We start from the raw sequence: 24,570 nt of genomic DNA, 5'->3' as shown, positions 1-24,570 counted from the left end.
ATCACTCATGTATCCAAATTTCACTCCTTGTGTCAGTTATTGTTCTTCAATAAAGCTAATCCTGCACTCTTCTCTCACTCTGCATGATTTGGGAATATTGGCATGTTAAAGAAGCAACTATAGGACTTGAAGCAATCTTCATAAACAAAATTCAAAAATATGAAGCCATGGCCATATTACAGAAGATAATTATCTTGCTGAAGCAACAAAAAGCTGACAATTGACAATCAATTGGAAAACACACCACTGGATAAAAAGTATACAGATGAAACTGATCATCATTCTGATTGAGTCAATGCAAACAAAATGAAGGGCTCTCTACTAGGACAGCCAAGCCATTGGAAGAGGACTAATTTGTTGAGATTTTTTGTCTTGGTAGTGTATGTATTTATGTGTGTTTAAGATTGATGTGATGGTTTTGGGCAGTCGATAGTGCATTAAGACATGCAGGCTATTAAATCACTATGTATTGCATGCTACCAAAAATATTCTAACCGAAACTAAAAACACAAATTGTGACCGGAAAGAAAACCAAGTCCAATCGAAAAGGATCACTAATTAAGAAAGATGATGATGAATCTTAAATGCTCTTGTAGAACCTATGTTGCAGAGTCATGCTATTTATATTTAAGTGCGCATATTTGAATTAAACCAAAGTGAAAGGAGGGTCATATGCTTGCAGAGATTCTCACTCAGATTTTTTCAACTAAAGTAGAACCTATCACTTGGCGGATGAAGCCATATGTGCTTATTGCAACACATTTTTAATGAAAACTAATTCCCATGGTTTGAAATACATTCAACAAAGCATTATCCAAAGGAATGTTACATAATTCAGGAATTTGTATTACAAAGTTTTATATTGTTAGGTTTTGAAGTTCAAGTATTTTCATGGCACTTCTCCTTGAACCAGAATAATGAGAGAGAACTATCATCAAGAAAATTGAATAACTCTTCAAATAGTATGGGTCTGAGTTGATTATAGTAAACTGGAAAAGATCACCGACTAGCAACAATATGCAGAGACAGGGACAGAGAGTTCTTATGTCAGTAGTTTTCCAAGACAAATACTCACTTGGAAAAGTTTGTGGTCTCGCCTTAGTCATCTTAGGTTTGATATCTCTCTTCTTCTTACTCTCTCCGCACACAATTTGTTACATTAAGATCAATTAATTTAGGGGAAAAGTTGCCCAGAAATATACCATAGAATAGCGAGGGTCGAGAGCGAAAGGAAAGCCGTGAACAGGTCAGGGAAGAAGAAAGAGAAAGACGGGCGCGATGGCATAACAGTAAATATGTCATTTTTGTAGGGGTAAATAAGAACATGCCATCAGCCGATGGCAATGCACAGCGGTTGAAGGGAAGTTGACTTCCGTTTACTGGACAGGCGCAGCCCGACCCGACATTACCTTTCGGATCGAATTTATGATGTGGCAGGCTTGATGAAGCGGATCCAATGGTTAAATGTCGATCTCTCGGATCCGGTAACGTTTGATGAAGCAGATCGAACGGTAAAATGTCGACCATCGCGGGAGAGAAGTCCCGGGCCAGCTGAGGCGGTCGTCCTCGTCTCGTACGTCTCGAGGTGGATGCGTCACTGATCTGCTCGCCTCGGTGGAGGGGATCGGCGATCTTCCAGATGTCGAGAGCGGCAACGACATCGAGGACGAGTTCCTCCTCGAGGTGGCAGGGTTTGTTGATCTCGCTCGCAATCTGCTCAGCCTCTGTAGAGAGGAATGGATCGGCGATCTTCCCGATGCCGAGGGCGGCACCGACGGGAGTTTGAGAGGAGATCTTTTTTCTTCGATTCGTAATCCAATGACTGGGAGCAGCGCCTTCCAGACGCTGTAAGGTGACATTTGTTAAGTAATTTTAGATGGCGTTACAATTTTGATTCAATTTCTATATTTTATTTCCATTTTTTTTCTTAAAAAAATTCAGATTCCTCTTAAAATGCTTGCAAATCAAGAAAAAATTTTATCATAGTGCTCCTTCAATATCCTTTTTTTTTTTTTTGGCTCAAAGAACTTTAATACGGTTTGTCACTTGTGAAAGTCTCACAATGAATAACTGTGATGACTGAGGTTTCTTATCAGTTGGTTCTGGGATATGCACTTTTGTTCATGAGAGGGAATTTTGAGCTTGCTGCAATTAAACATCTCTGTCTCTATCATAGTCTATACATCTTAGAATAATAATAATAATAATAATAATAATAATAATAATATTATTATTATTATTATTATTATTATTAGTATTATTATTATTATTTGAACCATCAACTAAGGATATCAGCATATTAGCGAGTTTCTACGCTTCCAAATGAAAATGCATCAGTAGTAGATTCGATAGTTTCAATGTGCAAAAGCAAAGGCATTATGCTCTTAATTTTTTGTCATATCAATAGGTTGAGAATGTGTTAGGAAACCAATGGAACACAAAGGTATCTAAATTTCCCTATCATAAGAATTCTAACTAATTGTGTCATATCCATGGTTTAAAGTGTCGTGCCGAGACGGTTGAAACGGGCGAAACATCTCGTTCCACTCAGTGACCGGCACGACCCCAGCACCAGACCCATGATAGCTGTGACGTGTTGCGTGACCCTATGACCACAGCGGAGGGGTTGCTCGATCCCACAACAGCAGCGGAGGGGTCGCATAACCCTTCCGCTGCCACCGCAAAAACATCGTGCGGCCCTGCAACCGTTGTAGAGGGGTCGCACGATCATTGTAGTCGTGCCGGAGGAGTCACACGATCCCCGCGGCTATGATTGAGGGGGGTGCGCAACTCCGACAACGCCAAAGTCACACAAGCTTGCGAATGGTGTCGGATTTCGAATTTCTTTTAATTAAACTTAGGTTAATTATTTTAATCAACTCCTATCTATGATAAAGATAATCTAAAAGACTTTATTAAACCCTAATAAAATTATCTAATTAATTTTATATTTCATTTATTTTAATTTAAAAATTATAATAAAATTTTTATTTATTTATTTATCTATTTTCATATCTTTTTCCTTTTTTAAAGAATATTTTTTATATTGTTTATTTTTAAATATTTATATTAAATGTTTTATTTTTTTAATTAATATATTTTATATTTTAAAAATATTGAAATTATATCGGCACGATACGATATGGTACCAAAACTGTATCGTTCTGGTCCAGCATCGAAACCTCGACACGGGTCAAAATTTTAAACCTTGGTCATACAAAAAAAAAATTAGTGGCTAACCACTTTGAAATATTGATTTAATGTTATTTGAGCTTTTGGGTGTGAATTTGTTCAGACATTTTCACTCTGATTGCTATTGCATTATTCATGATTTAAGTCTGTAGAGAATCATTTAATATCTCACCCTTCAGGAAACAATATTATCCATTCTGAATTTATTCCATTAGATAATCCATATATCTGTGTTTTGATGCTATTATCTATTAGGTTAGAGTAGCTTTTCAAAGGAGATTACAGCCTATTGCTATTTCCTGAGGTATGTTGTATACTGAAATCTGAGTTCAACCCTGGTGTGTTCTTTTAGGCAGCATGTGTAACTGGAATAGATTTGTTTTTTCTTTGAATTTGAAATGTAATTCTGAAACATGAGTTAGTACACTTACAAGCCATGGGTTGTCACTTAAATTTTTATGTGTGTGTATGTGCACATGGGTATCTATATATACATGGGTATTTGTGTATACATGGTTGCAGAACTCTGTCAAGACCCAAAGTCTAGCTTAAAAATCCAAATCATTCTTGTCAGCAGTGTGTGAGGTTAAGTGGTGGTTATACCATCACACATGCGACTTTTTTCAACAACTCACATTCCTAGAAAGGTCAACTCTAATATTAGATGAGAAAACTAACCTCTTAACTTATGAGAATCAACTACTTGCCTAAAATGTTTATGCTCAAGTTAATAGATTATAAAGCTTTTTATTAGCTCACAATTTCACTCACGGAGTTATTTTACATATTCTTTGTTAATATAGTTTCTTAAGATTGTTTCCTAGTCGAAACCTTAGTAATTGTGTTTTATTTCAGAAAAATTGCATACATATATAGGTTTACATCTTAAATAACATTTTTTGGACTTGCATTCTGAATCATAACAGGCTTTGAAGTAGCTGCATAAAACAACCTCTCGGTACCATTCGCTTTTTGGAAACAGAATCCTGAAGTTTGTTTCCTTACCAGGATCAATCAAACTTCCTCACTTGTCTTCATTTCTAGTACAATATCTGAAGAGGGGAAAAATAGGTCTATTCCATGGAAACTACTAAAAGAGTGTTATGAATAAAACTTAGCAAAACTTAACAGGAGATAATTTTAATTAAAAATTCCAAAATCCAAACAAAAACCAATCAATGCAATAGGAAAGGAGAACTACAAATATTGACAAAATAAAACAGAGTGAGAAAAAAAAACTCCGGTGGAAGTGTCAGGGAGCAGACTCTCTTTACATAGAATGTTGTCACTCACATTGCATAGAGTGCGGCAAACCTCCCCTATGATACATTAACAAACCAGTTTTATATAAGTGTATTCCAAGATGTCAAACAAAATGGGCTTCTGATGGCAAGAGAACATCTAGAAGAAAGTGAGAAAGAATTGGGGTTTCTGGTGTTAGGGACGGATAGAAGATTATTATTCTTCCAAGACTCAAAACTCATTTTTATAAACCTCGGTAACAAAATTGATTCAATTTGTCAATATGGTCAGTCTAACCAAGCGGCGAATTTGCCCGACAAGGTTAACTGAACTAAAATACTAGTCCAACCCAAATAAACAACTACGAAAGAGACTGTTGTAAAGATAAAATATAGGACTTTTTTTATAATGAACTCATCCCAGTGCTCAAGCAGAGTCCAGCAGGAACATGTACATGTGTTGTTAGTAAAGCCAAGCCACATCCATGCATATCTACATCCGTGCACTATGCGAAAGTGGGTAATGTAATTGGTTGTTTATAAAGCCTTTAAAATCTACTTTTGGAGGTGGGACTCATGGAAAAAAAAAAGCCAAACATTTAGTTGAAATCCAATTCAGAACCAACAAATTGCAGGATAACAATTGTTCATAGACAACTTACATTCTGAATCTGTTCTGACCCACTGGCCTCCTTTTTCTCCTTTTTTATGCATCTCATCATCATCCCATGCTGTCTCCTTCCTTCGTTTCTCCAAACACTTCTTTGTTTGTTGTGATGAATGTTGTGGGTACACTTTCTTGTGAAGTATCGCCTTGTAAAACTGCAATAAAATTTATTTAAAACTGGAACACCATGAAAAGGTTTAACATCACATATTCTTGAAGTAATTAATACCTTCTCCATTTTTGATTCAGGCACGGGATCCGTCAACTTTGAAGCCAGGGTAAAGCCACTCCTGCAGATGAATATGTTTTTTACAATCAATGAGATCGGCTTTTGCTTGATCAGGTTACAATTCTCTGATAACATGTGTTTTGTTCTGTTTAAGGTGAGCTTCTTATACGGCAACATATCAGCGTCGATGTCTTCGTCATTTAGATCATTGTATAACTTAGGGTCAATGTCATTCTGCAGCACCACTGTTTGTGATCCATCGCCATTGGTTTTGGATGACAGTTGAGTTAGGTCCCTCAGTTGGACCTCCTCTTCAGGTGTAACATCTATTAGATTTTGCAAGAAAGATTTATTCTTGAATGAATCAATTCTCTGGTCGTCTTGAGTGAACTCATCTGAACCCAATGTCCCAATCGTGAGTAGTGATGGAAGTGAGTTGATGAATTCTCTGTCGAATTCCTGTTGACTGGGATCTGAAGCAGCAGGATGAATAAGCATGCAATGTTGAGACAATATGTGCATTGTCGTGCTCAATCAACAACAAGGATAACAAGGTATGTCTCTACATAAACTGAAAGGAAACTTCTTATTTTATATTTATATATTTTTTTTGGAAGAATATAACATTTTACCATTCATAATCAGCATTTCACCATATTTACCTTGCGATAACATCAGGGTGCCTAAAATGTTCAATTTAAATTGTGTGGGAATTTTCTTTTTATTTTTCATGTCGCAACTTGATTTGCAAATTCTATGAAGGTATTGCAAGTTGATTTGCAAATTAGCTTGTGTCAAAATTTAGGACTAAAAAAACATATATTTTAGGGCAAAAGTCAAATGGGTGCCCCCATTTTTTCCAATTGGGCGCCCCACTTTTATTTTTTAGCAAAAGGGTGTCCCATGTACATTTATCCTCTACCCTCCGATACTGTCTCATTATTATCTCCCATCTAAACCTCGCCTAAATTTGAACACATTATAGCAGTTACGGTTTTGTAGCTACTACAACTGCAGATTCAACCTGCTTATCTAACATTCATGTGTATTCAACCTGCTCATCTTACATTATTCATGTGTAGCAGCTACGAACTACAGTTGCTACAACATATGTAGCAGCTACGAATCGTAACTGTTGGACCGTGTCCAACTGATTCAGAATTAATTTAGGCGGGGGATAATAATAGGAACAATATCAGAGGGCAAGAGGGTAAATGTACATGACTAAGTGGTGGGAAGGGGTGCCCTTTTGATAAAAATGAAATTAGGGCGTCCTTTTGATGATCTGAAAAAAATGACGTGTCTTTTTTGATTTTTGCCCTTTTTTTTAAGACTAAGATGCTTACAATGCTCAACTTGGAACTGTAACTGCTTCAACATATGTAGTAGTTACCAATCGTAGTTGTTATAACGCGTCCAACTAATTTAGAATTTAGGCGGGAGATAATAATAGGAATAGCATCGGAGGGCAAGAGGGTAAATGTACATGACTAAACGGTGGGAAGGGGCATCCTTTTGATAAAAATGAAAGTGCAGCGTCCTTTTGATGATTCAAAAAAATGACACGTCCTTTTGATGTTTGCCCTATTTTTTAAGACCAAGACACTTACAATGCTCAATTTGGAATATGTCCTGATTAAATATGAGATAAATTTGTAGTTTTATCGTTCAAGTAAATTTATAAATGGGTTTATAATGTTAAAATGGCATAGAAGAGTTTTGAGGAAAAAATTTCATCCAAGGGTATTATTGGAAAATGAATAGTATGTATGAAAGATTTATAGGTTTAGAATAACATATATAATATTTAATTTTGTAATGATAAATGTAGTAATATTATTTTGATAGAATAAATACATCTTTAAATTTTAAAAATCTATCATAATAATTAATATACATAGACATCTTCAATGAACTGCGCCTCCGCCAACTCGTCCCAGGGCCAACACGGAGGAGGTAAATCACGGGCGACTACTAGCCTTTGGAATAGTGACTAGCACATAAGGGAGACATTTACCTCGACTTTGTCGAGATTCGAACTTCAGACCTCATGATGGCAACACTTCATGCGCTAGCCACTAGACCCATCCGAGGGGACATAAATTTGTATTTCATGAACCATGAACTAGAGCTATAATCAAACCAAATCCAACCCAACTTAAATAGTGTTTTAAGTTTATTTTTCAAAACAAAGGTCAAAGCTTATTTTGGTTAAAAAAATATTACGAGGGGCATTTTGGTAATTTACCTACGGTTAAGAAATGTTAACAGTTGAGAAAATATTATGACGGGCTAGAATGGTTTGCTAAATTGGTCAGGAAAATATTGCAATCTATGGAAATATTTAAAAAAATAATGAACAAGAGGACAGACCAATTAAACTCGGTTACGATACTGTCAAAAAATTACCTTTAAATAATATTTTTAGACTTTCTAAATCCAAATATGAAACATCAAAATATAAAGACAGGAAAGGGTCAAACCATTGATGCAACTTATCTTCAACAGTACACAAATTTATGATATATACTCAACATTAGCCTGAGAAAAAGCCAACTCTCGTTAGATCCACTAAACAACTACATTCTAAGTTGTTTCCTCAACTTAGAGTTAAATCAGAAAAAAAAAAAAATCCACAAAGGAGATTTAGATCTTTTGTAACAGACCAACTAAAGTGTCTGTTTCCTTACTCATTGCTTAAAAACTATATATATATATATATATATATAAGAGCTTTTTAAAAAAAAATCAAAGATTTATAAGTTGGAGCTAACCTAAAAATTTGGCCCTAATTTGACATAGAGCATTAGTTTATTTGCTGAGTGTTTACATAAAATGCAATGAGAATTTAACATCTTCCTCTAAGAGCAGACCAAAAACTATTTATCATAAAAATGGTTGTCATGGATAGAAAGCTTATTTAGATTCTCATACTAGTAACTGAATCTTACTAGGAATGGTGCTTGACCCCACATCATCTCTCTGTGCTTGTTTTCCCCTGAACTTGCTCTGCAACCAGCTCAAGATCTGAGAACATAAAACAACTCTCAAACAATCTGAGCACAAAAAATAAGAAATTTCACCAGACTAAACCAAGGTTCTCAAGGAAAATCATGGAGTATAGATTTGCTAAAGACACTCATCCCATCATTAGCTAGAGAGAAATCTACCAAAGGCTGCTTGTTGTGGTCCTTCTCCTTTATTTTATTAGACCAATCATTTTTAAGGTGAAGACAAAGCCAAAATAAAAGACTGAAGAAGATGAAAAAGTATTGTATTTTCATGGAACATTGGTGGTCCTTACCCCCATTATTTCTAGATGAACTTGGAAGCTTTGTGTTGTGGCTCAAAACAACATAAAAAACCCCCCCCAAAAAAAATGGGGGAGAGATGGGGGAAAGATGGAGAGGTTTGAAGATGGATTGGTGGAATTAAATATAGTGGTGTGTGTTAAGTGACACAGAGTTCATAGTGGTTTTATAGAATCATAGGTGTTAAAAAAATATATCCAAGTTCATTGGGATTTTTGACATTCCAATTGACAGTCATTTTAATTCGTTTTCTCTTCCTTTTCACATCCGTCTATCTACAGTAATTTTGCAGTTGTAATCTATTGGCAAAAATCAGAAATATTTCTTTTTTTTGGGAAATTATTAACATGATATCTCTAATTTTTAATAATATATTATGTTTGAATATTATTGATGACAGATCACTAAAAGAGTGGACTCTACTAAAGCTGAGACACTTTCCTTTATTTATTAGAGGTAAAATCAACAGAAGTATGTATAGATGCACAATCTATTTGTGAATTGATTTTTGGTCAGATTTTGATTTACACAAAATTGGGCGGAATAATATTTTCTTTCTCTATAGAATTTCGACTTGATTGTCTCGAGAACACCTTTTGTTATTTGTCGTGAGCCTAACGCAAGCTCACGCCTTGCTCACGAGCTCATTGTGGCTGCTAGCTCGTCGCCTACTCTCAAGCCTGTCGTGAGTATCATTTTCTTTCCTTTTGTTCATATGGGTAAACTAATATATGATTTTTATTAAAGAAAAATTCACAGTTAATTTTTTTTCCTGATGATGATGATGATGATAATTTATTCAGATTAAATTGAGAATAAAAAGACACCCCATCATCTCTAAGTTAATTGTGTCATTTGAGTTACAATTGTAAACCATTTGGAGGAGCAATGAACAATTAGTCTAAAATTTAGGTACCTTAATTATAAGAAATAATATCTTTGGTTTATTATTTTTTAGCTAGCTAGCTGTGGTATGCCCAAGGTAACACACCCTTTGAGGGAAATTTATACAGATTTCTTCTACATATATTTTTGGATCCAAATTTAAAAATAATCTGGTGAGATGTAAGATTTGCTTAATTAAAAACTATTACAGTCAGGATTAAGCTTAAGGATTAAAGTGTTATTATTTTAAATATAGAATTTTGACACGATAACACTGACCTTGATGAAGTTTTTTTTTAAGACAATTCTAATTTCTTCTTATCCATTAGATTATTTTTTTAAAAAAATATTTTTTTTAGCATCTTCGTATCATATTGGAAGTGAGTTAAGAAATTGATATCCTTAAATAATATTATTATATGAATTTAAATCTTTACTTCACCTCCTACCGAGAATGAGAGGACTATTATCTAACTCTAATGATCAAGCTTTCTCGAGATCGATAAGAGGGGTGCAAAACCAATATGTTGACTCTAATTATTTATAAATATTTGCCATTAAACTTACCCAAGTTGAGTAGAAGACAAGGGATTTCGATGATGGGTCAAAAACAAGGAAAAATAAATTAAAGTCTAACATCTTCTCATAGATGCAATGCATTTACTTTTTATCCGCTCCTGGTTTAGTGCAGCTGATATGTATTTAGGTGGTTATTTTTAGGTCTTATGATTAATTTTTAATGGATAAAAAATATTTTATTGGGTGTCATCTTTCCCATCTAAGAATTGTTATATTAAGGTAAATGTTCCTCATGATTTATTTTCTTTTTAATGGAGGAGTTGTTAAGATGATGACTTTATCTCTTATTCCAATGCATTTACCTTTTATGATTTCCTCTTGGTGTGGTAAAAGGTGATTCAGCGCCCCCGTTAATTCGTCCTATGTCGAGTTTCGACCCCAAGATCTCATATGACAACACCTCATGTCTTAACCATCGCACCACCCCGAGGGGACATGATGCCCTCTTGATGGCAACATCTAGATCATGTTATAGAAAGAGAAATTTGATTAGATAAAGATATAATTTTATAAGGTAACACTTCAAACCTGCCATGTTTGGGGCTAGATAAAAATAAAATAGATTTTTTATATAGAATTTTAAAATGGATTCATATGTGAATTTTAAAGTTCGTTTCGTCTAAATTATAATTTATTATATTTAGGACAAGATATAGTAGTAGTTAGTAGTACATAAGTAAAAGATGGGAGTCATGAGACGAGAATGATGATATTAAAATGAATATGTTAAGAGACACAGATCTCAAGATAATTTTTAACGAGGGTTAACAGATTTTTTTTTGCAACAATAAATATATTTAATAACAAAAAATTCAATTCGATATCATAACAAGGATAAAATACTAAATTATAAAATTACTATTAGACTATTGCTTATTAAAGTATTAGTTAACACTTGGTGACATATTAGGTGGCCGTCGAATAAGAAAGAGGAGGTAATTGCATCCTGCGACTTTTTATTTTTTGAAAACACTACAATATTTGCTCATTTTCAATTATTAAAAAGATATCATTCTCGATATATATGACTAAACTGTCATTCATTCACATGTCTCCCATTTTATTATGTAAATCAATCTTTATCGTCTTCATCACAGAAATACTCTTTCAACCGCAGTTGCAACTGATAAAATTAATATCATCTCAATCAGACGATAAACCAATCGATAAACTTGATTTTTTTAGAGTTTCAACAATTTTATGAGCAGGACTTCCCAAATCTTCAATTTTAGAAAAATTTAGATCATGTCGTATATTATGAATGAAATCTGAAGTTGTTGCTCAATAACTATATAATCATTTGTTGAGGAATCCTCAAAATATAAATCACAAAATCAAATTAGTTTTTGAATATTAAATTCAGAAAGAGAATTTCTTGGATGAAGACATGTTATACAACTAAGTAATTCTGTGTTAATTTCTGCAAAACGAGTATTCATCTCTTGTATAACTAAATCAACAACCTAACATTCTCATTACAACATTAATAATTAATAAGTAAAGAAAATCTTATTGATGAATATAATAATAATAAAATAATTTTTTTAAAATACTACCGGATAGAAAATGTTTACACGATAATAATACAAATTGGTGATGATTTGCCTTCTATGCCTACTATGACCACCAATCAAACAATTGTCTTTCATATTCAGCACTAGGATTTCATTCAACTCACAAAATGTATTGACTTTATCTGTAATTGTATACCATCATTCTTCCTAAATATTTGAAATTGATCTATCACACTATCAATCAAACTTATGGCTTGAACAATATTTTGCTTATTTTGTTGTAAGACAAGGGACAACTCATGTATCATTAATTCGCAATATCATCTTCATCACGTGCAACATGAAAATAAACTTATAAATTTTCATTTTCTGAATCAAACTTTTGACAACCCTTCTACTAACAAAAGAATTAGAATCATCATAAATATTCTCCAACACTTGTATCATTGAAGGCCACATAGATAATAGACGAGCTAATGTCAAGTAGTGTGATCCCCAACGAGTATCTCCGACTTTACTAAATTAATTTCTTGATTTTTACCATTGCCTGTACTAATCTCTCCATCCTCTAACATTGCAACAATTCTATTATGTTCAACTTGTTGGGTTTTCGCGTCGCGGAAACCGCTTTTTCGCGTCGCGGAAACCCCGAATCACCCAAAGCCGTAGATTCGTGCAAGGAAAACCGAACGGAAATTACGAGTACGAGTTTCAAAAAAAACCTTTAGATCTACTCCTAGATCTATGTGTTGAGAAGTATACCTTGAAGCGTGCCCTTTCGCGTTCCCGCTCGTCCAAGGAGTTGCCGGATCTCAAGACCGTCAAGCGTCGGTCCTCTAGAAGTATCCACACGAACACGTAGGTGGAGAAAACCTTACACAAAGGTGTGCTAGCACCTTGGTAAGATTCGGCCAAGCAAGGAGGAGAGGGAGAGGGAGAGCTTGAGAGGAAGAAGATACCCACTTGAATGAAAAATGAAATTCCCATCCAAACCAAAAGTGGCCGGCCACTCTCAATGGTGAAACTCCCAAATTAATTGCATTAATTGCAATTAATATGAAGCCATTAAAGAAAATGACTTTGTAACTTTCATGAGGTGGCACCCATGATGATGTGGTGCATCATCATTGGTCCACATCAATGCCAACTCACCAATGAGGTGGCATAAAGTCAAGTCAAACTTGACTTTTAATCTTTCTCTCAAGTCAAGTCAAACTTGACCAAATCTCTTCCATGGTTGATCTAATCTAACCATTTGATTCAAGTCAACTTAATATAATGAATCTAATTCATTAAATTAAGTTGATTTAATGAGTCATAATCTAAATTAGACTCATTGAATACATGAATCAACTTGAGTCTAACTCAATTAGCCCAATTTGGATTACTCCGAATCCAATTGGATCCATCAAATGAATCAAGTCCTCTTGGTTCATCATATGAACCTAATCTCCATCTAATTGTCCTAAGTGCGTGACCCTATAGGTTCTTGTAACGTTGGCAATGCCCTAAACCCATTTAGGTGCATAAGTAATGAGCGGTATCTAGCAACACATCATTACTACCCAAGTTACAAGAATGTCGAGATCCGATATCACCTTGTGACTACTAATTGTGACTCCTCACAAAATGTGACATTGTCCTTCTATCCTAGACATCTAGATTGATCAATGTGAGGCATAGACCGTGTCATCCTCTAATCAATCTAAATCTTGAACTCCAAGTAGACTCACTCGATCAAATGAGCTCAACATCTCATGTTGACTCATTTGGGCATGGCCATGCACTTAGTGGTCTCACTCTATCAAGAATACCGATGTCGCTCCCGTCATATGGGAGGGATAGATCCTATCTACATCATTCACATCCCTCTGTATAATTCGTTATATACCCGCCTTTATAGTCCACCCAGTTACGGGTGACGTTTGACGAAACCAAAGTACATAACTCCTTATGTAGGGATCCATGGTAACTTCAGGTCTAAGGACTAATAGTCATACTAATAGCCACATGAGAAAGTATATGACACTCATATAACGATCCATGATACTTTCTCATGGCGGGTCATTCAGTATATATTCTCCAATGTATATCCATGTGTCAGCTTGATATCTCTATATCCATGACTTGTGAGATCAAGTCATCGAGCTGACCTACATGCTAGTCTTATTGCATTAACATTGTCTCTGAATGTTAATACACGACTAGGAATGATTTAGAGTAGTGTTCCCTATATCATCTCACTATCGATTCAACTAATCGATTGATATAGGTATGAACCTTCTACTCAAGGACGCTATTATACTTAGTCTATTTGGCACTAATACAAATAAGTATAATAACCAAACAAATGCCTTTATTAATATACAAGAATATGATACAATGAGTCCATACAATCATCAAATGATTGGCTCTAGGGCTCTAACTAACAATCTCCCACTAGCACTAGTGCCAATCAGTGTAGGCTCTAAGCCCCAATGACCTAGTGTGACCATCATGCTTCCTCTGTGCCAAAGCCTTGGTCAAGGGATCTGTGATGTTAGCCTCTGTAGGTACTCTGCAAATCTTCACATCTCCTCTATCGATAATCTCTCGAATGAGATGGAAGCACCGTAGTATATGCTTGGTCCACTGGTGTGAGCGAGGTTCCTTCGCCTGTGCTATAGCTCCATTGTTGTCACAATAGAGCTCAATAGGGTCAGCAATGCTAGGAACCACCCCAAGTTCAGTGATAAACTTGCGAATCCAAACTGCCTCCTTTGCTGCCTCTGATGCAGCAATATACTCGGCCTCTGTCGTAGAATCAGCTACTGTGTCCTGCTTCGAACTCTTCTAGCTCACAGCACCACCATTAATGCAAAACACGAACCCTGACTGCGATCTATAGTCATCCTGGTTGGTCTGGAAGCTAGCATCACTGTAACCCTTTACAGCTAGCTCATCATTGTCTCCATATATCAAGAAATATTCTTTAGTCCTTCTTAAGTACTTAAGAATATTCTTGACCGCTATCCAGTGACTTTCACCTGGATCTGACTGGTATCTGCTCGTCATGCTCAAAGCATACGAGACATCAGGTCGAGTACATAGCATGGCGTATATGATCGATCCTATGGCTGAGGCATAAGGGATCTGATCCATGCGGTCTCTCTCCTCTCTAGAAGAGGGACCTTGAGTCTTCGAAAGACTCACGCCATGTGACATCGGCAGAAATCCCTTCTTGGAGTTCTGCATGGCAAACCGAAGGAGTACCTTGTCAATGTATGTACTCTGACTTAGGCCAAGCAATCTCTTAGATCTATCTCTATAGATCTGTATCCCTAGAATGCGAGATGCCTCACCTAAGTCCTTCATTGAGAAGCAACTCCTAGCCAGGTCTTGACAGAAGCATAGGGATGCCCTTCTCAATGAGTAGTATGTCATCCACATACAATATGAGGAAGACAACTATATCCCCTACAACGTTCTTGTAGACACAAGGCTCATCTTCGTTCTTGATGAAACCAAACTGTTTGATTGCATCATCGAATCGAAGATTCCAGCTCCAAGAAGCTTGCTTTAGTCCATAAATGGACCTATGCAGCTTGCATACTCTGCTAGTATGCTGTGGATCTACAAAAACCTCAGGTTGTGTCATGTACACATCCACGAGCAGGTTTCCATTCAGAAACGCGGTTTTGACATCCATCTGCCATATCTCATAGTCATGATATGCTGCAATAGCAAGCATGATCCGAATGGACTTAAACATCGCTACTGGAGAAAAGGTTTCATCATAGTCAATACCATGAATCTGCTTGAAACCTTTAGCTACCAAGCGACCCTTATAGATAAGTCCATCCATGTCAGTCTTTCTCTTAAAGACCCACTTACACCCAATGGGTTTTACCCCTTCAGGTGGATCAACCAAAGTCCATACTTGGTTGGTGTACATGGATTCCATCTCGAATCTCATAACCTCTAGCCATTTCTCGGAATCTGGTCTCATCACAGCTTCCTGATAGGTGGTAGGCTCATCCTCTATGAGCACAATGTCATCATGGTCAGACAAGAGAAATGAGTATCTCTCAGGCTGACGACGTACCCTATCAGACCTGCGAAGAGGTATGTCTACTTGAACCGGTTGTTGTTCCTCAACTCCTTGTGGAACAACATCATCCACAACACTTTGTGGTTCCAGTTCAATTTCCATCGAGGCATCAGTGCTATTGTTCGCATCTTGAACTTCTTCAAGATCGAACGTGCTCTCACTAGTCTTTCTAGAAACAAAGTCCCTTTCTAGAAAGACCCCAGTCTTTGCCACAACTACCTTGTGCTGACTGGGAATGTAGAAATAATATCCCTTAGTTTCCTTGGGATATCTAATAAAGTAGCACTTGTCGGATTTGGGTCCTAACTTGTCTGAGACTTGACGTCGAACGTAAGCCTCACAGCTCCAAATCCTCATGAAAGACACCTGGGCATCTCTCCTAGTCCATATCCTATATGGTGTCTTTATCACGGCCTTGGATGGAACTCGGTTGAGAATGAAAGCTGCCGTGTCTAGAGCATATCCCCATAGATATGTCGGAAGATCTGTGTGACTCATCATAGATCGTACCATATCTAATAAGGTACGATTCCTCCTTTCGGATACACCATTCCACTGTGGTGTTCCAGGAGGAGTGAGTTGAGATAGAATCCCACACTCAGCTAAATAGTCACGAAACTCATGGCTTAAGTATTCACCACCTCGATCTGATCGAAGTATTTTAATACTCTTGCCAAGCTGGTTCTGTACTTCATTCTTGAATTCTTTGAACTTTTCAAAGGATTCGGACTTATGTGTCATCAAGTACACATAACCATATCTACTGAAGTCATCAGTAAATGTGATGAAGTATCTATAACCGCCTCTAGCAGCGACATTGAAAGGGTCACATACATCACTATGTATGAGTCCTAACAAATCAGTCGCTCTCTCACTGTACCCACTAAAGGGAGTCTTGGTCATCTTGCCTCGTAGGCATGACTCACATATCTCATATGATTCAAAATCAAATGAGTCCAGCAAACCATCCTTATGGAGCTGGGATAAGCACTTGTCATTTATATGACCTAAGCGACAGTGCCAGAGATAGGTGTGGTTCATATCGTTCGATTTGAACCTCTTGGTACTAACGTTATAGATAGAGCTCTCAAGGTCTAGAATATAGAGTCCGTTCATTAGAGGTGCACTACAATAGAACATATCGTTTAAATATACAGAACAACATTTGTTCTTTATTATAAACGAGAATCCTTTCTTGTCCAAACAAGAAACTGATATAATGTTCTTAGTCAATGCAGGCACATAACAACAATCGTCTAACTCTAGTATAAGTCCAGAGGGCAGAGATAGAAAATAAGTCCCTACAGCAACAACAGCAACCCGTGCTCCATTGCCTACTCGTAGGTCTATCTCGCCCTTTGTCAATGCTCTGCTATTTCTCAGTGCTTGTACATTAGTACAAATGTGCGAAGCACATCCGGTATCTAATACCCACGACGAAGAAATAGAGAGGTTAACTTCTATAACATTTATACCTGAAGTAGAAATCTTATTTCTCTTCTTGTTAAGATCTTCCAGGTATCCTGTGAAGTTCCTCTTCCAGTGCCCTGCTTGTCCTTGATATAGTTGACGAAGATGTTCAACCATATCGTAAGCACACATCAACTCATGTTGCTTCTGAAGATCAGAGTTCATGGTTGCGAGCATTAGACAGGACACATCTAATGCGTCATCTTGATGCTTCTTGTAAGCATCCCGGTTAGCTCGCGTGGCAGTGGCAGGAGGAGCCTCCGGAATGGGCTGCTCCAGAACGTACAGTTTACGTTTCTGAGTGAGAACTATTCTCAGGTTCCTGTACCAGTCCAGGAAATTTGCTCCGTTGAGCTTGTCCTTCTTAAGGACAGAACGTAGGGAGAAAGAGTTCGTATTCGACGTCATGGTCATCTACAACAGAAAATTTGCAGAAATAAATATCATATTCTTTTAAAATCATTTAATTAGGCCTTTAATTAAATGATGCTCCCACTGAATTTTATAATTCTTGTGGGACAAGATCCACATCATACTAACCCTTGAGTTAGCTTTGGCTAATACGCTCAAGGCTTAGTATGATCGGTAGGTAACGATTACCAATTACATCTCTATGCAACTCTTGTTTATAAAATCAATATCCACATTTATATTAAAACTCGAGTTAGCTTTGACTAATACACCCGAGAGTTAATATAGATGTGATTCTGACCTATCTTTTCCAACCGTTGGAGGAATGCCTATAGTTGACTCGATCTAACCGAGCAACTATGAATACTCAATCTAATTGAGTTTGTATTCACCCATGCGTTGATAGACGGGACAAAGATTGCCCCTCCGTACCCTACCAAGATAATATGTATTGCTCTGCTTTGGCAGATTCAACAATACATGTGATCGAGGTAGTGATAGGTATCACGGCACGGTTAGGCATTTAGAGTTGGTTCGATCCAGATCTAATCTAATCGAAAAGGATGCATCTTGTGCACGACTTAGATCTAATCTAATCGCAAGGGTGCATCATGTGCACGACTTAGATCTAATCTAATCGTAAGGCACTAATTAATTAATTACTTATTAAACATGCATCATATACATAAGAAATTAACTAATTAATCTATTTGTGATTTAGTCATGGTCCTACTACGATCTTCTCAAGCCAATGAGAAGATCGAATGGTCAACCTAGGGTCAACAGCTTCTCCAAGCTCCTCCCTTTGACCACCTTGTGTTGCTCGTGCCCGCTTCGGAACTCCGTCTCGTGTGGACCCTCCACCGCTCCAATTTGTACATTACAATTTGAAACTCGAGTTACATTCGAGTCTAAATCTAATTTACAACCAGAATATATGAGAAAGGCACGACGCGCAGGTCGCGGAAAAATAAAAACATACAACACGCGCAAACACATAACGGCACGCAGGCCGTATTATGAATTACAACACAATCCAATCATATTGGGTTTTTGGGCCATGACTATCACAAAATTAATATATAATTCAAAATTATATATTTTCATAATTTTCTATAATTTTAAAATTAATTTTTACAATTTTTACGAGTAAAATTTCCCGGCGGTCCCGTTTAGCGGTTTCGGGCGCAATCGCGGAACGGATCCCCTTGCGGGGCCAGGGGCAGCGCCCCTACCCGCGATCTAACCATCGCGAGGGTTCCTTTGCGATCCTACAGCGCCTTAGCCCGCTGTCCCAAAACAATTTGGGACGAAACCTTTGAGAAGAATTTTCCCGGCGGTCCCGATTAGCGATTTCGGGCGCAATCGCGAAGCAAATCCCCTTGCGGGGTTAGGGGGAGTGCCCCTAACCATCGTGAGTTTCTCCTAAGTGATCCTACAGCGCCTTCGCTCGCTGTCCCAAACGGATTTGGGTCGAAACATCACCGTTTTGGAAAAATCTTCCCGGTAGTCGAAGCCTACAAGCGTCTAAACACTTGTGCTTCGATTACTCGAGAAAAATACTCATAAAAACCCAAAAATCATAATTTTACAGAAAATTACAGAAAATTTAGTTTTCATAAAACCAAAAAATTAAACTCGTACAAGCCTTGCACGTGGCTCTGATACCACTATTGGGTTTTTCGGGCCGCGAAAACCGCTTTTTCGTGTCGCGGAAACCCCGAATCACCCAAAGCCGTAGATCCGTGCAAGGAAAACCGAACGGAAATTACGAGTACGAGTTTCAAAAAAAACCTTTAGATCTACTCCTAGATCTATGTGTTGAGAAGTATACCTTGAAGCATGCCCTTTCGCGTTCCCGCTCGTCCAAGGAGTTGCCGGATCTCAAGACCGTCAAGCGTCGGTCCTCTAGAAGTATCCACACGGACACGTAGGTGGAGAAAACCTTACACAAAGGTGTGCTAGCACCTTGGGAAGATTCGGCCAAGCAAGGAGGAGAGGGAGAGGGAGAGCTTGAGAGGAAGAAGGAAGAAGATACCCACTTGAATGAAAAATGAAATTCCCATCCAAACCAAAAGTGGCCGGCCACTCTCAATGGTGAAACTCCCAAATTAATTGCATTAATTGCAATTAATATGAAGCCATTAAAGAGAATGACTTTGTAACTTCCATGAGGTGGCACCCATGATGATGTGGTGCATCATCATTGGTCCACATCAATGCCAACTCACCAATGAGGTGGCATAAAGTCAAGTCAAACTTGACTTTTAATCTTCCTCTCAAGTCAAGTCAAACTTGACCAAATCTCTTCCATGGTTGATCTAATCTAACCATTTGATTCAAGTCAACTTAATATAATGAATCTAATTCATTAAATTAAGTTGATTTAATGAGTCATAATCTAAATTAGACTCATTGAATACATGAATCAACTTGAGTCTAACTCAATTAGCCCAATTTGGATTACTCCTAATCCAATTGGATCCATCAAATGAATCAAGTCCTCTTGGTTCATCATATGAACCTAATCTCCATCTAATTGTCCTAAGTGCAATTGTCCTAAGTGCGTGATCCTATAGGTTCTTGTAACGTTGGCAATGCCCTAAACCCATTTAGGTGCATAAGTAATGAGCGGTATCTAGCAACACATCATTACTACCTAAGTTACAAGAATGTCGAGATCCGATATCACCTTGTGACTACTAATTGTGACTCCTCACAAAATGTGACATTGTCCTTCTATCCTAGACATCTAGATTGATCAATGTGAGGCATATACCGTGTCATCATCTAATCAATCTAAATTTGAACTCCAAGTAGACTCACTCGATCAAATGAGCTCAACATCTCATGTTGACTCATTTGGGCATGGCCATGCACTTAGTGGTCTCACTCTATCAAGAATACCGATGTCGCTCCCGTCATATGGGAGGGATAGATCCCATCTACATCACTCACATCCCTCTGCATAATTCGTTATATACCCAGTAATCGCCTTTATAGTCCACCCAGTTACGGGTGACGTTTGACGAAACCAAAGTACATAACTCCTTATGTAGGGATCCATGGTGACTTCAGGTCTAAGGACTAATAATCATACTAATAGCCACATGAGAAAGTATATGACACTCATATAACGATCCATGATACTTTCTCATGGCGGGTCATTCAGTATAAATTCTCCAATGTATACCCATGTGTCAGCTTGATATCTCTATATCCATGACTTGTGAGATCAAGTCATCGAGCTGACCTACATGCTAGTCTTATTGCATTAACATTGTCCCTGAATGTTAATACACGATTAGGAATGATTTAGAGTAGTGTTCCCTATATCATCTTACTATCGATTCAACTAATCGATTGATATAGGTATGAACCTTCTACTCAAGGACGCTATTATACTTAGTCTATTTGACGCTAATACAAATAAGTATAATAACCAAACAAATGCCTTTATTAATATACAAGAATATGATACAATGAGTCTATACAATCATCAAATGATTGGCTCTATGGCTCTAACTAAGACAACTTGCCTAAGTTGATATCTCTTTTTACATGATGCTTTAGACATATTCATAATCATAGTTGTAGTTAAAAAAATCACTCGCATTGAAATTACTCTTGACAATAGCAACAATAACTAACTGTAATTGGTAAGAAAACAATGAATATATCTTGTATTGAGATTTTCTTTCAAAATGAGATATTTCAACCCATTGAATTCACTTCGCATATTTAAAGCTTCATCATATCCTTAACCTCTTAGTCTAAATAATGATAATCCATGTTTCACAAATAAAACATTGATAGCATCCTTCAAAAAAATGAGAGCTAGTGTTAGATATATGTACAATTGCAAGGAACCGTTTAATCACTTGTCCTCTTTTGTTCACATATCTCAAAACAATTCTCATTTGCTCCTTCACTGAAATGTCTCGAGACTCATCAACCATTAAGGAGAAAACCTTGTTTCCAATATCTTTGATTATGGAAAGTGTGATCTTAAGAGACACAAGCACGTGTAACATTTTTTTGAATTGCTGGAGAAATCATTTGATTGTTGTTTCAAGGAGCATTTTGATTAACAACCTTAGAAACTTCTTCATTTCGTTAGCTGTACCATTGAAGTGATTCAAGAAAATTTTCTCTATTTAAAGAACTACTTGACTCATCATGTCCACGAAAAGACTGTCCCTGCTTCAAAAAAAAATTCGCGTAACTTCCAACATTGCTGTCAAACGGGTGCGATAAGAAACGTCTATATCTCGTTCATGTCAAGTATTTAGTCAACCCTTTGACTTACTTGACTCTTCTTTACATCTAACTAGTCAAAACTTGACTAGAAGGGAATTGCTCTAACAATCTCCCCAATCGGACGATTGCACTTGCAATCTTCATATATTGTCAAACATCGAAACTCAAACATCAAGACTAAAGCTTGACTCAACACAAGCTTAGTCAATCTGGTCAACCTGACCCAGGGGATATTGCACCAACAATCTCCCCCTTTTTGATGTTTGACAATACCTTTAAGTTAGGCTAATCCTATAGCCTCAACTTCTTTTCATGCCAAGGCATGAATGAGGGTCTCCTTCATTCTTTGCCTTCCTAGAGGGCAAACTCTCCCTTTGGATAATGAAGGCATAATATAGACATTACATTCTCCCCCAAACTTTTCTAGAGGGGCAAACACCTAACTTAAACCTTACATTCTCCCTCTATTAGCATATATAAAAAACTCTCTCCCTGAAAAGTTACTCAACGTTATTCACAACCTCACATGTTGGTCATAATACTACAATGAAGGTCTCATACCCTTCATTGTGTCTAATGCTCATCCTTGAGCATACTCCTTTTCCACAATGAAGATATCCAATCTTCCATTGTTCCCCAATGCTCAACCGTGAACATTTTTCCAAACGAAGGATTTACCACCTTCAATGGTTTAAAAAAATATTTTCATGTTTTTAAAGAATAGATCCCCCTAAAAATATGCTTCAAACTTCTGTCATTGCACCAACAATGACTTAGAATCCCTAAACCTTTGGGAAATCCAAAATTAGAAGTTTTGAGGTTCAAAAATCCAATAATGAAATTAAACCTCAACCTAAACTTCAACTTAGTATTCCTTAACCAATCCATCCTTTTTATCATGAAAACTCCCCCTAAATATATACAAATGTGCTTCAAAAGGTTAGGAATGGTTACCTAGACTAAAACTAATTTAAAGTACTAAAATCAGTCATTTACAGTCGAAAACAACCTTCTCAATCAATTGAATTTGGGACTCAATAGACTAAAACCATTTCAATCGATCGCCTGATCGATTCCGCGAGCTTCTGTTCGCAGAGAAAGTACTTGAATTGATCCACTGATTGATCCAGGCTTGAGTGAATCGATTAGTTGATCGATTCATTGAGCTTCTGCTCATGGAAAACCCCTCTCAATTGATCAGGTGATCGATTGAAGGTCTGATTTCCTGAAAAATGAATTTCAACCGAAATTCATAAACTCCCCAAAATTTTTACAAAATTCTAAAAATCATGAAAACTCTTGTAGACATTATTTAGGGTATATACTATCATGGAAAAATAGTTTTCTAAGAAAATACATCTTATTTTCAAAGATTGACACAAACTTGAAAACTCTTGAAAACTTCAATATTTTCTTCTAGTTTGTGTCCAATTTTACAATGATGATTACTATCAAAATATAATCTTCACCAAGATTTTCCAAAATATATTTAAAATATTTTTTAAAACCAATTTCTAACCATGTTCTTTGAGCTCAATGCACATGACTTGTATATTAACTTTCCCAACGATTGTAGGTCATATAACTATATGTTTTGATGAATTCAAAACTCAATAAGATGCACTAAATCAACATCTTAAGTCTTGTTCATCATCCTAACATCTCACTTGTATCTAATGTGTACTAAAACACATACAAGTCACCTTATAGTCCTTGTGAGATGTAGTTTTTGGGTTGTCCCTAAACTAGGTATCATGTATATCTATCTAGGCATTATAAGAATTATGAACATCCACCTACAATGCCACTTGCTAGTAAATATCATTGTCCTTAATTGCAAGGAAATTAAAATAATGCATGATGATTTTATGACATACATCAAAATAAAAATAATTTTCAAAAGAAAATATACTATAGCTACATGATGTATGTATGACATGCCATGATATTTTTATGTTTTTCATAATAAGCATGAATGTAAACTATGATGTCATGGCATATGATGGACAAACAAAGCATGATAATTTAGCATAAATAAAATATACCTTGATATTCTATCTAAATGTCCTTAATCCTTAGCTAAACCTAAAATAGATCTAGATTGCCCCTATTTTCTTTAAGAAAATGTTAAAATTTAATTTGACATTTCTTTTGCCTTTCCTTAATTTTTTCAATTTAAATTATGTGTAATTTCTCAAGGTTTGACATATTTTACTCTTCTAAAGAGTAAACATTTTTATCTACCATATTTTCAAAGGTTAATACTAACCTTGAAAATGCTCTCCAAGTGTCAACTTTATCAAGGTTGGGTTAACTACTCTTCCAATTTGAGTTGACACTCTTTAACCCTCTAGGGTGTAGTGAATATGCTCCTAGGAACCCAACACCTATTGGTACTCCTTGGATGTGCAAGGTATTCACTAGGGATAACTTCTCTAGATACCTTCCTAATGACCTTTCTATTAGTTAGAGCCCTAGAGCCAATCATTTGATGATTGTATGGACTCGCTGTATCATATTCTTGTATATTAATAAAGGCATTTGTTTGGTTATTATACTTATTTGTATTAGTGCCAAATAGACTAAGTATAATAGCGTCCTTGAGTAGAAGGTTCATATCTATATCAATCGATTAGTTGAATCGATAGTGAGATGATATAGGGAACACTACTCTAAATCATTCCTAGTCGAGTATTAACATTCAGGGACAATGTTAATACA

The 24,570-nt window shown here is 36.5% G+C and overlaps 1 protein-coding gene and 1 long non-coding RNA gene across 7 annotated transcripts; one reads left to right on the top strand and one right to left on the bottom strand.

Annotated features, from left to right (window-relative positions):
- The first annotated feature begins 1,509 nt into the window (after positions 1–1,509).
- LOC122052049 lies at positions 1,510–9,474 on the top strand. Of its 4 annotated transcripts, XR_006131743.1 has the most exons (5): positions 1,510–1,852; positions 5,350–5,483; positions 5,570–5,646; positions 5,753–5,883; positions 9,041–9,474. It is a non-coding gene; the product is annotated as an uncharacterized LOC122052049 (long non-coding RNA). The 4 variants fall into 4 exon arrangements; XR_006131741.1 differs by having other exon boundaries at positions 5,570–5,883; XR_006131742.1 differs by having other exon boundaries at positions 5,350–5,883; positions 9,041–9,096; positions 9,206–9,474.
- LOC122052047 (protein NEGATIVE GRAVITROPIC RESPONSE OF ROOTS-like) lies at positions 3,986–8,539 on the bottom strand. Of its 3 annotated transcripts, XR_006131739.1 has the most exons (4): positions 8,281–8,539; positions 5,330–5,802; positions 5,096–5,255; positions 3,987–4,244 (listed from the first exon to the last, which is right to left on the bottom strand). XR_006131739.1 is itself a non-coding variant. In XM_042613437.1 (3 exons), exons 1-3 carry the CDS (start codon positions 5,825–5,827, stop codon positions 4,207–4,209), a joined length of 696 nt encoding a protein of 231 aa, XP_042469371.1. In that variant the 3' UTR covers positions 3,986–4,206. The 3 variants fall into 3 exon arrangements, 2 of the variants coding, with proteins under 2 accessions (XP_042469371.1, XP_042469370.1); XM_042613437.1 differs by lacking the exon at positions 8,281–8,539 and having other exon boundaries at positions 3,986–4,244; positions 5,330–5,827; XM_042613436.1 differs by lacking the exons at positions 3,987–4,244; positions 8,281–8,539 and having other exon boundaries at positions 4,253–5,255; positions 5,330–5,827.
- Positions 9,475–24,570: the final 15,096 nt, after the last annotated feature.

The sequence above is a fragment of the Zingiber officinale genome, chromosome 3A (assembly GCF_018446385.1).
Source record: "Zingiber officinale cultivar Zhangliang chromosome 3A, Zo_v1.1, whole genome shotgun sequence".
NCBI lineage: Eukaryota > Viridiplantae > Streptophyta > Magnoliopsida > Zingiberales > Zingiberaceae > Zingiber > Zingiber officinale.
The sequence above is the reverse complement of the archived record's forward strand: the minus strand, read 5'-3'. Positions and strand labels throughout refer to the sequence as shown.

Bases quoted from the DNA above. Each gene is read 5' to 3' on its own strand.
- LOC122052047 (XM_042613436.1), bottom strand. From the start codon at position 5,827: ATGCTTATTCATCCTGCTGCTTCAGATCCCAGTCAACAGGAATTCGAC. The intron at 5,256-5,329 runs GTATTAATTACT...ATTTTATTGCAG, and splicing joins CTGAATCAAAAATGGAGAAG to TTTTACAAGGCGATACTTCA.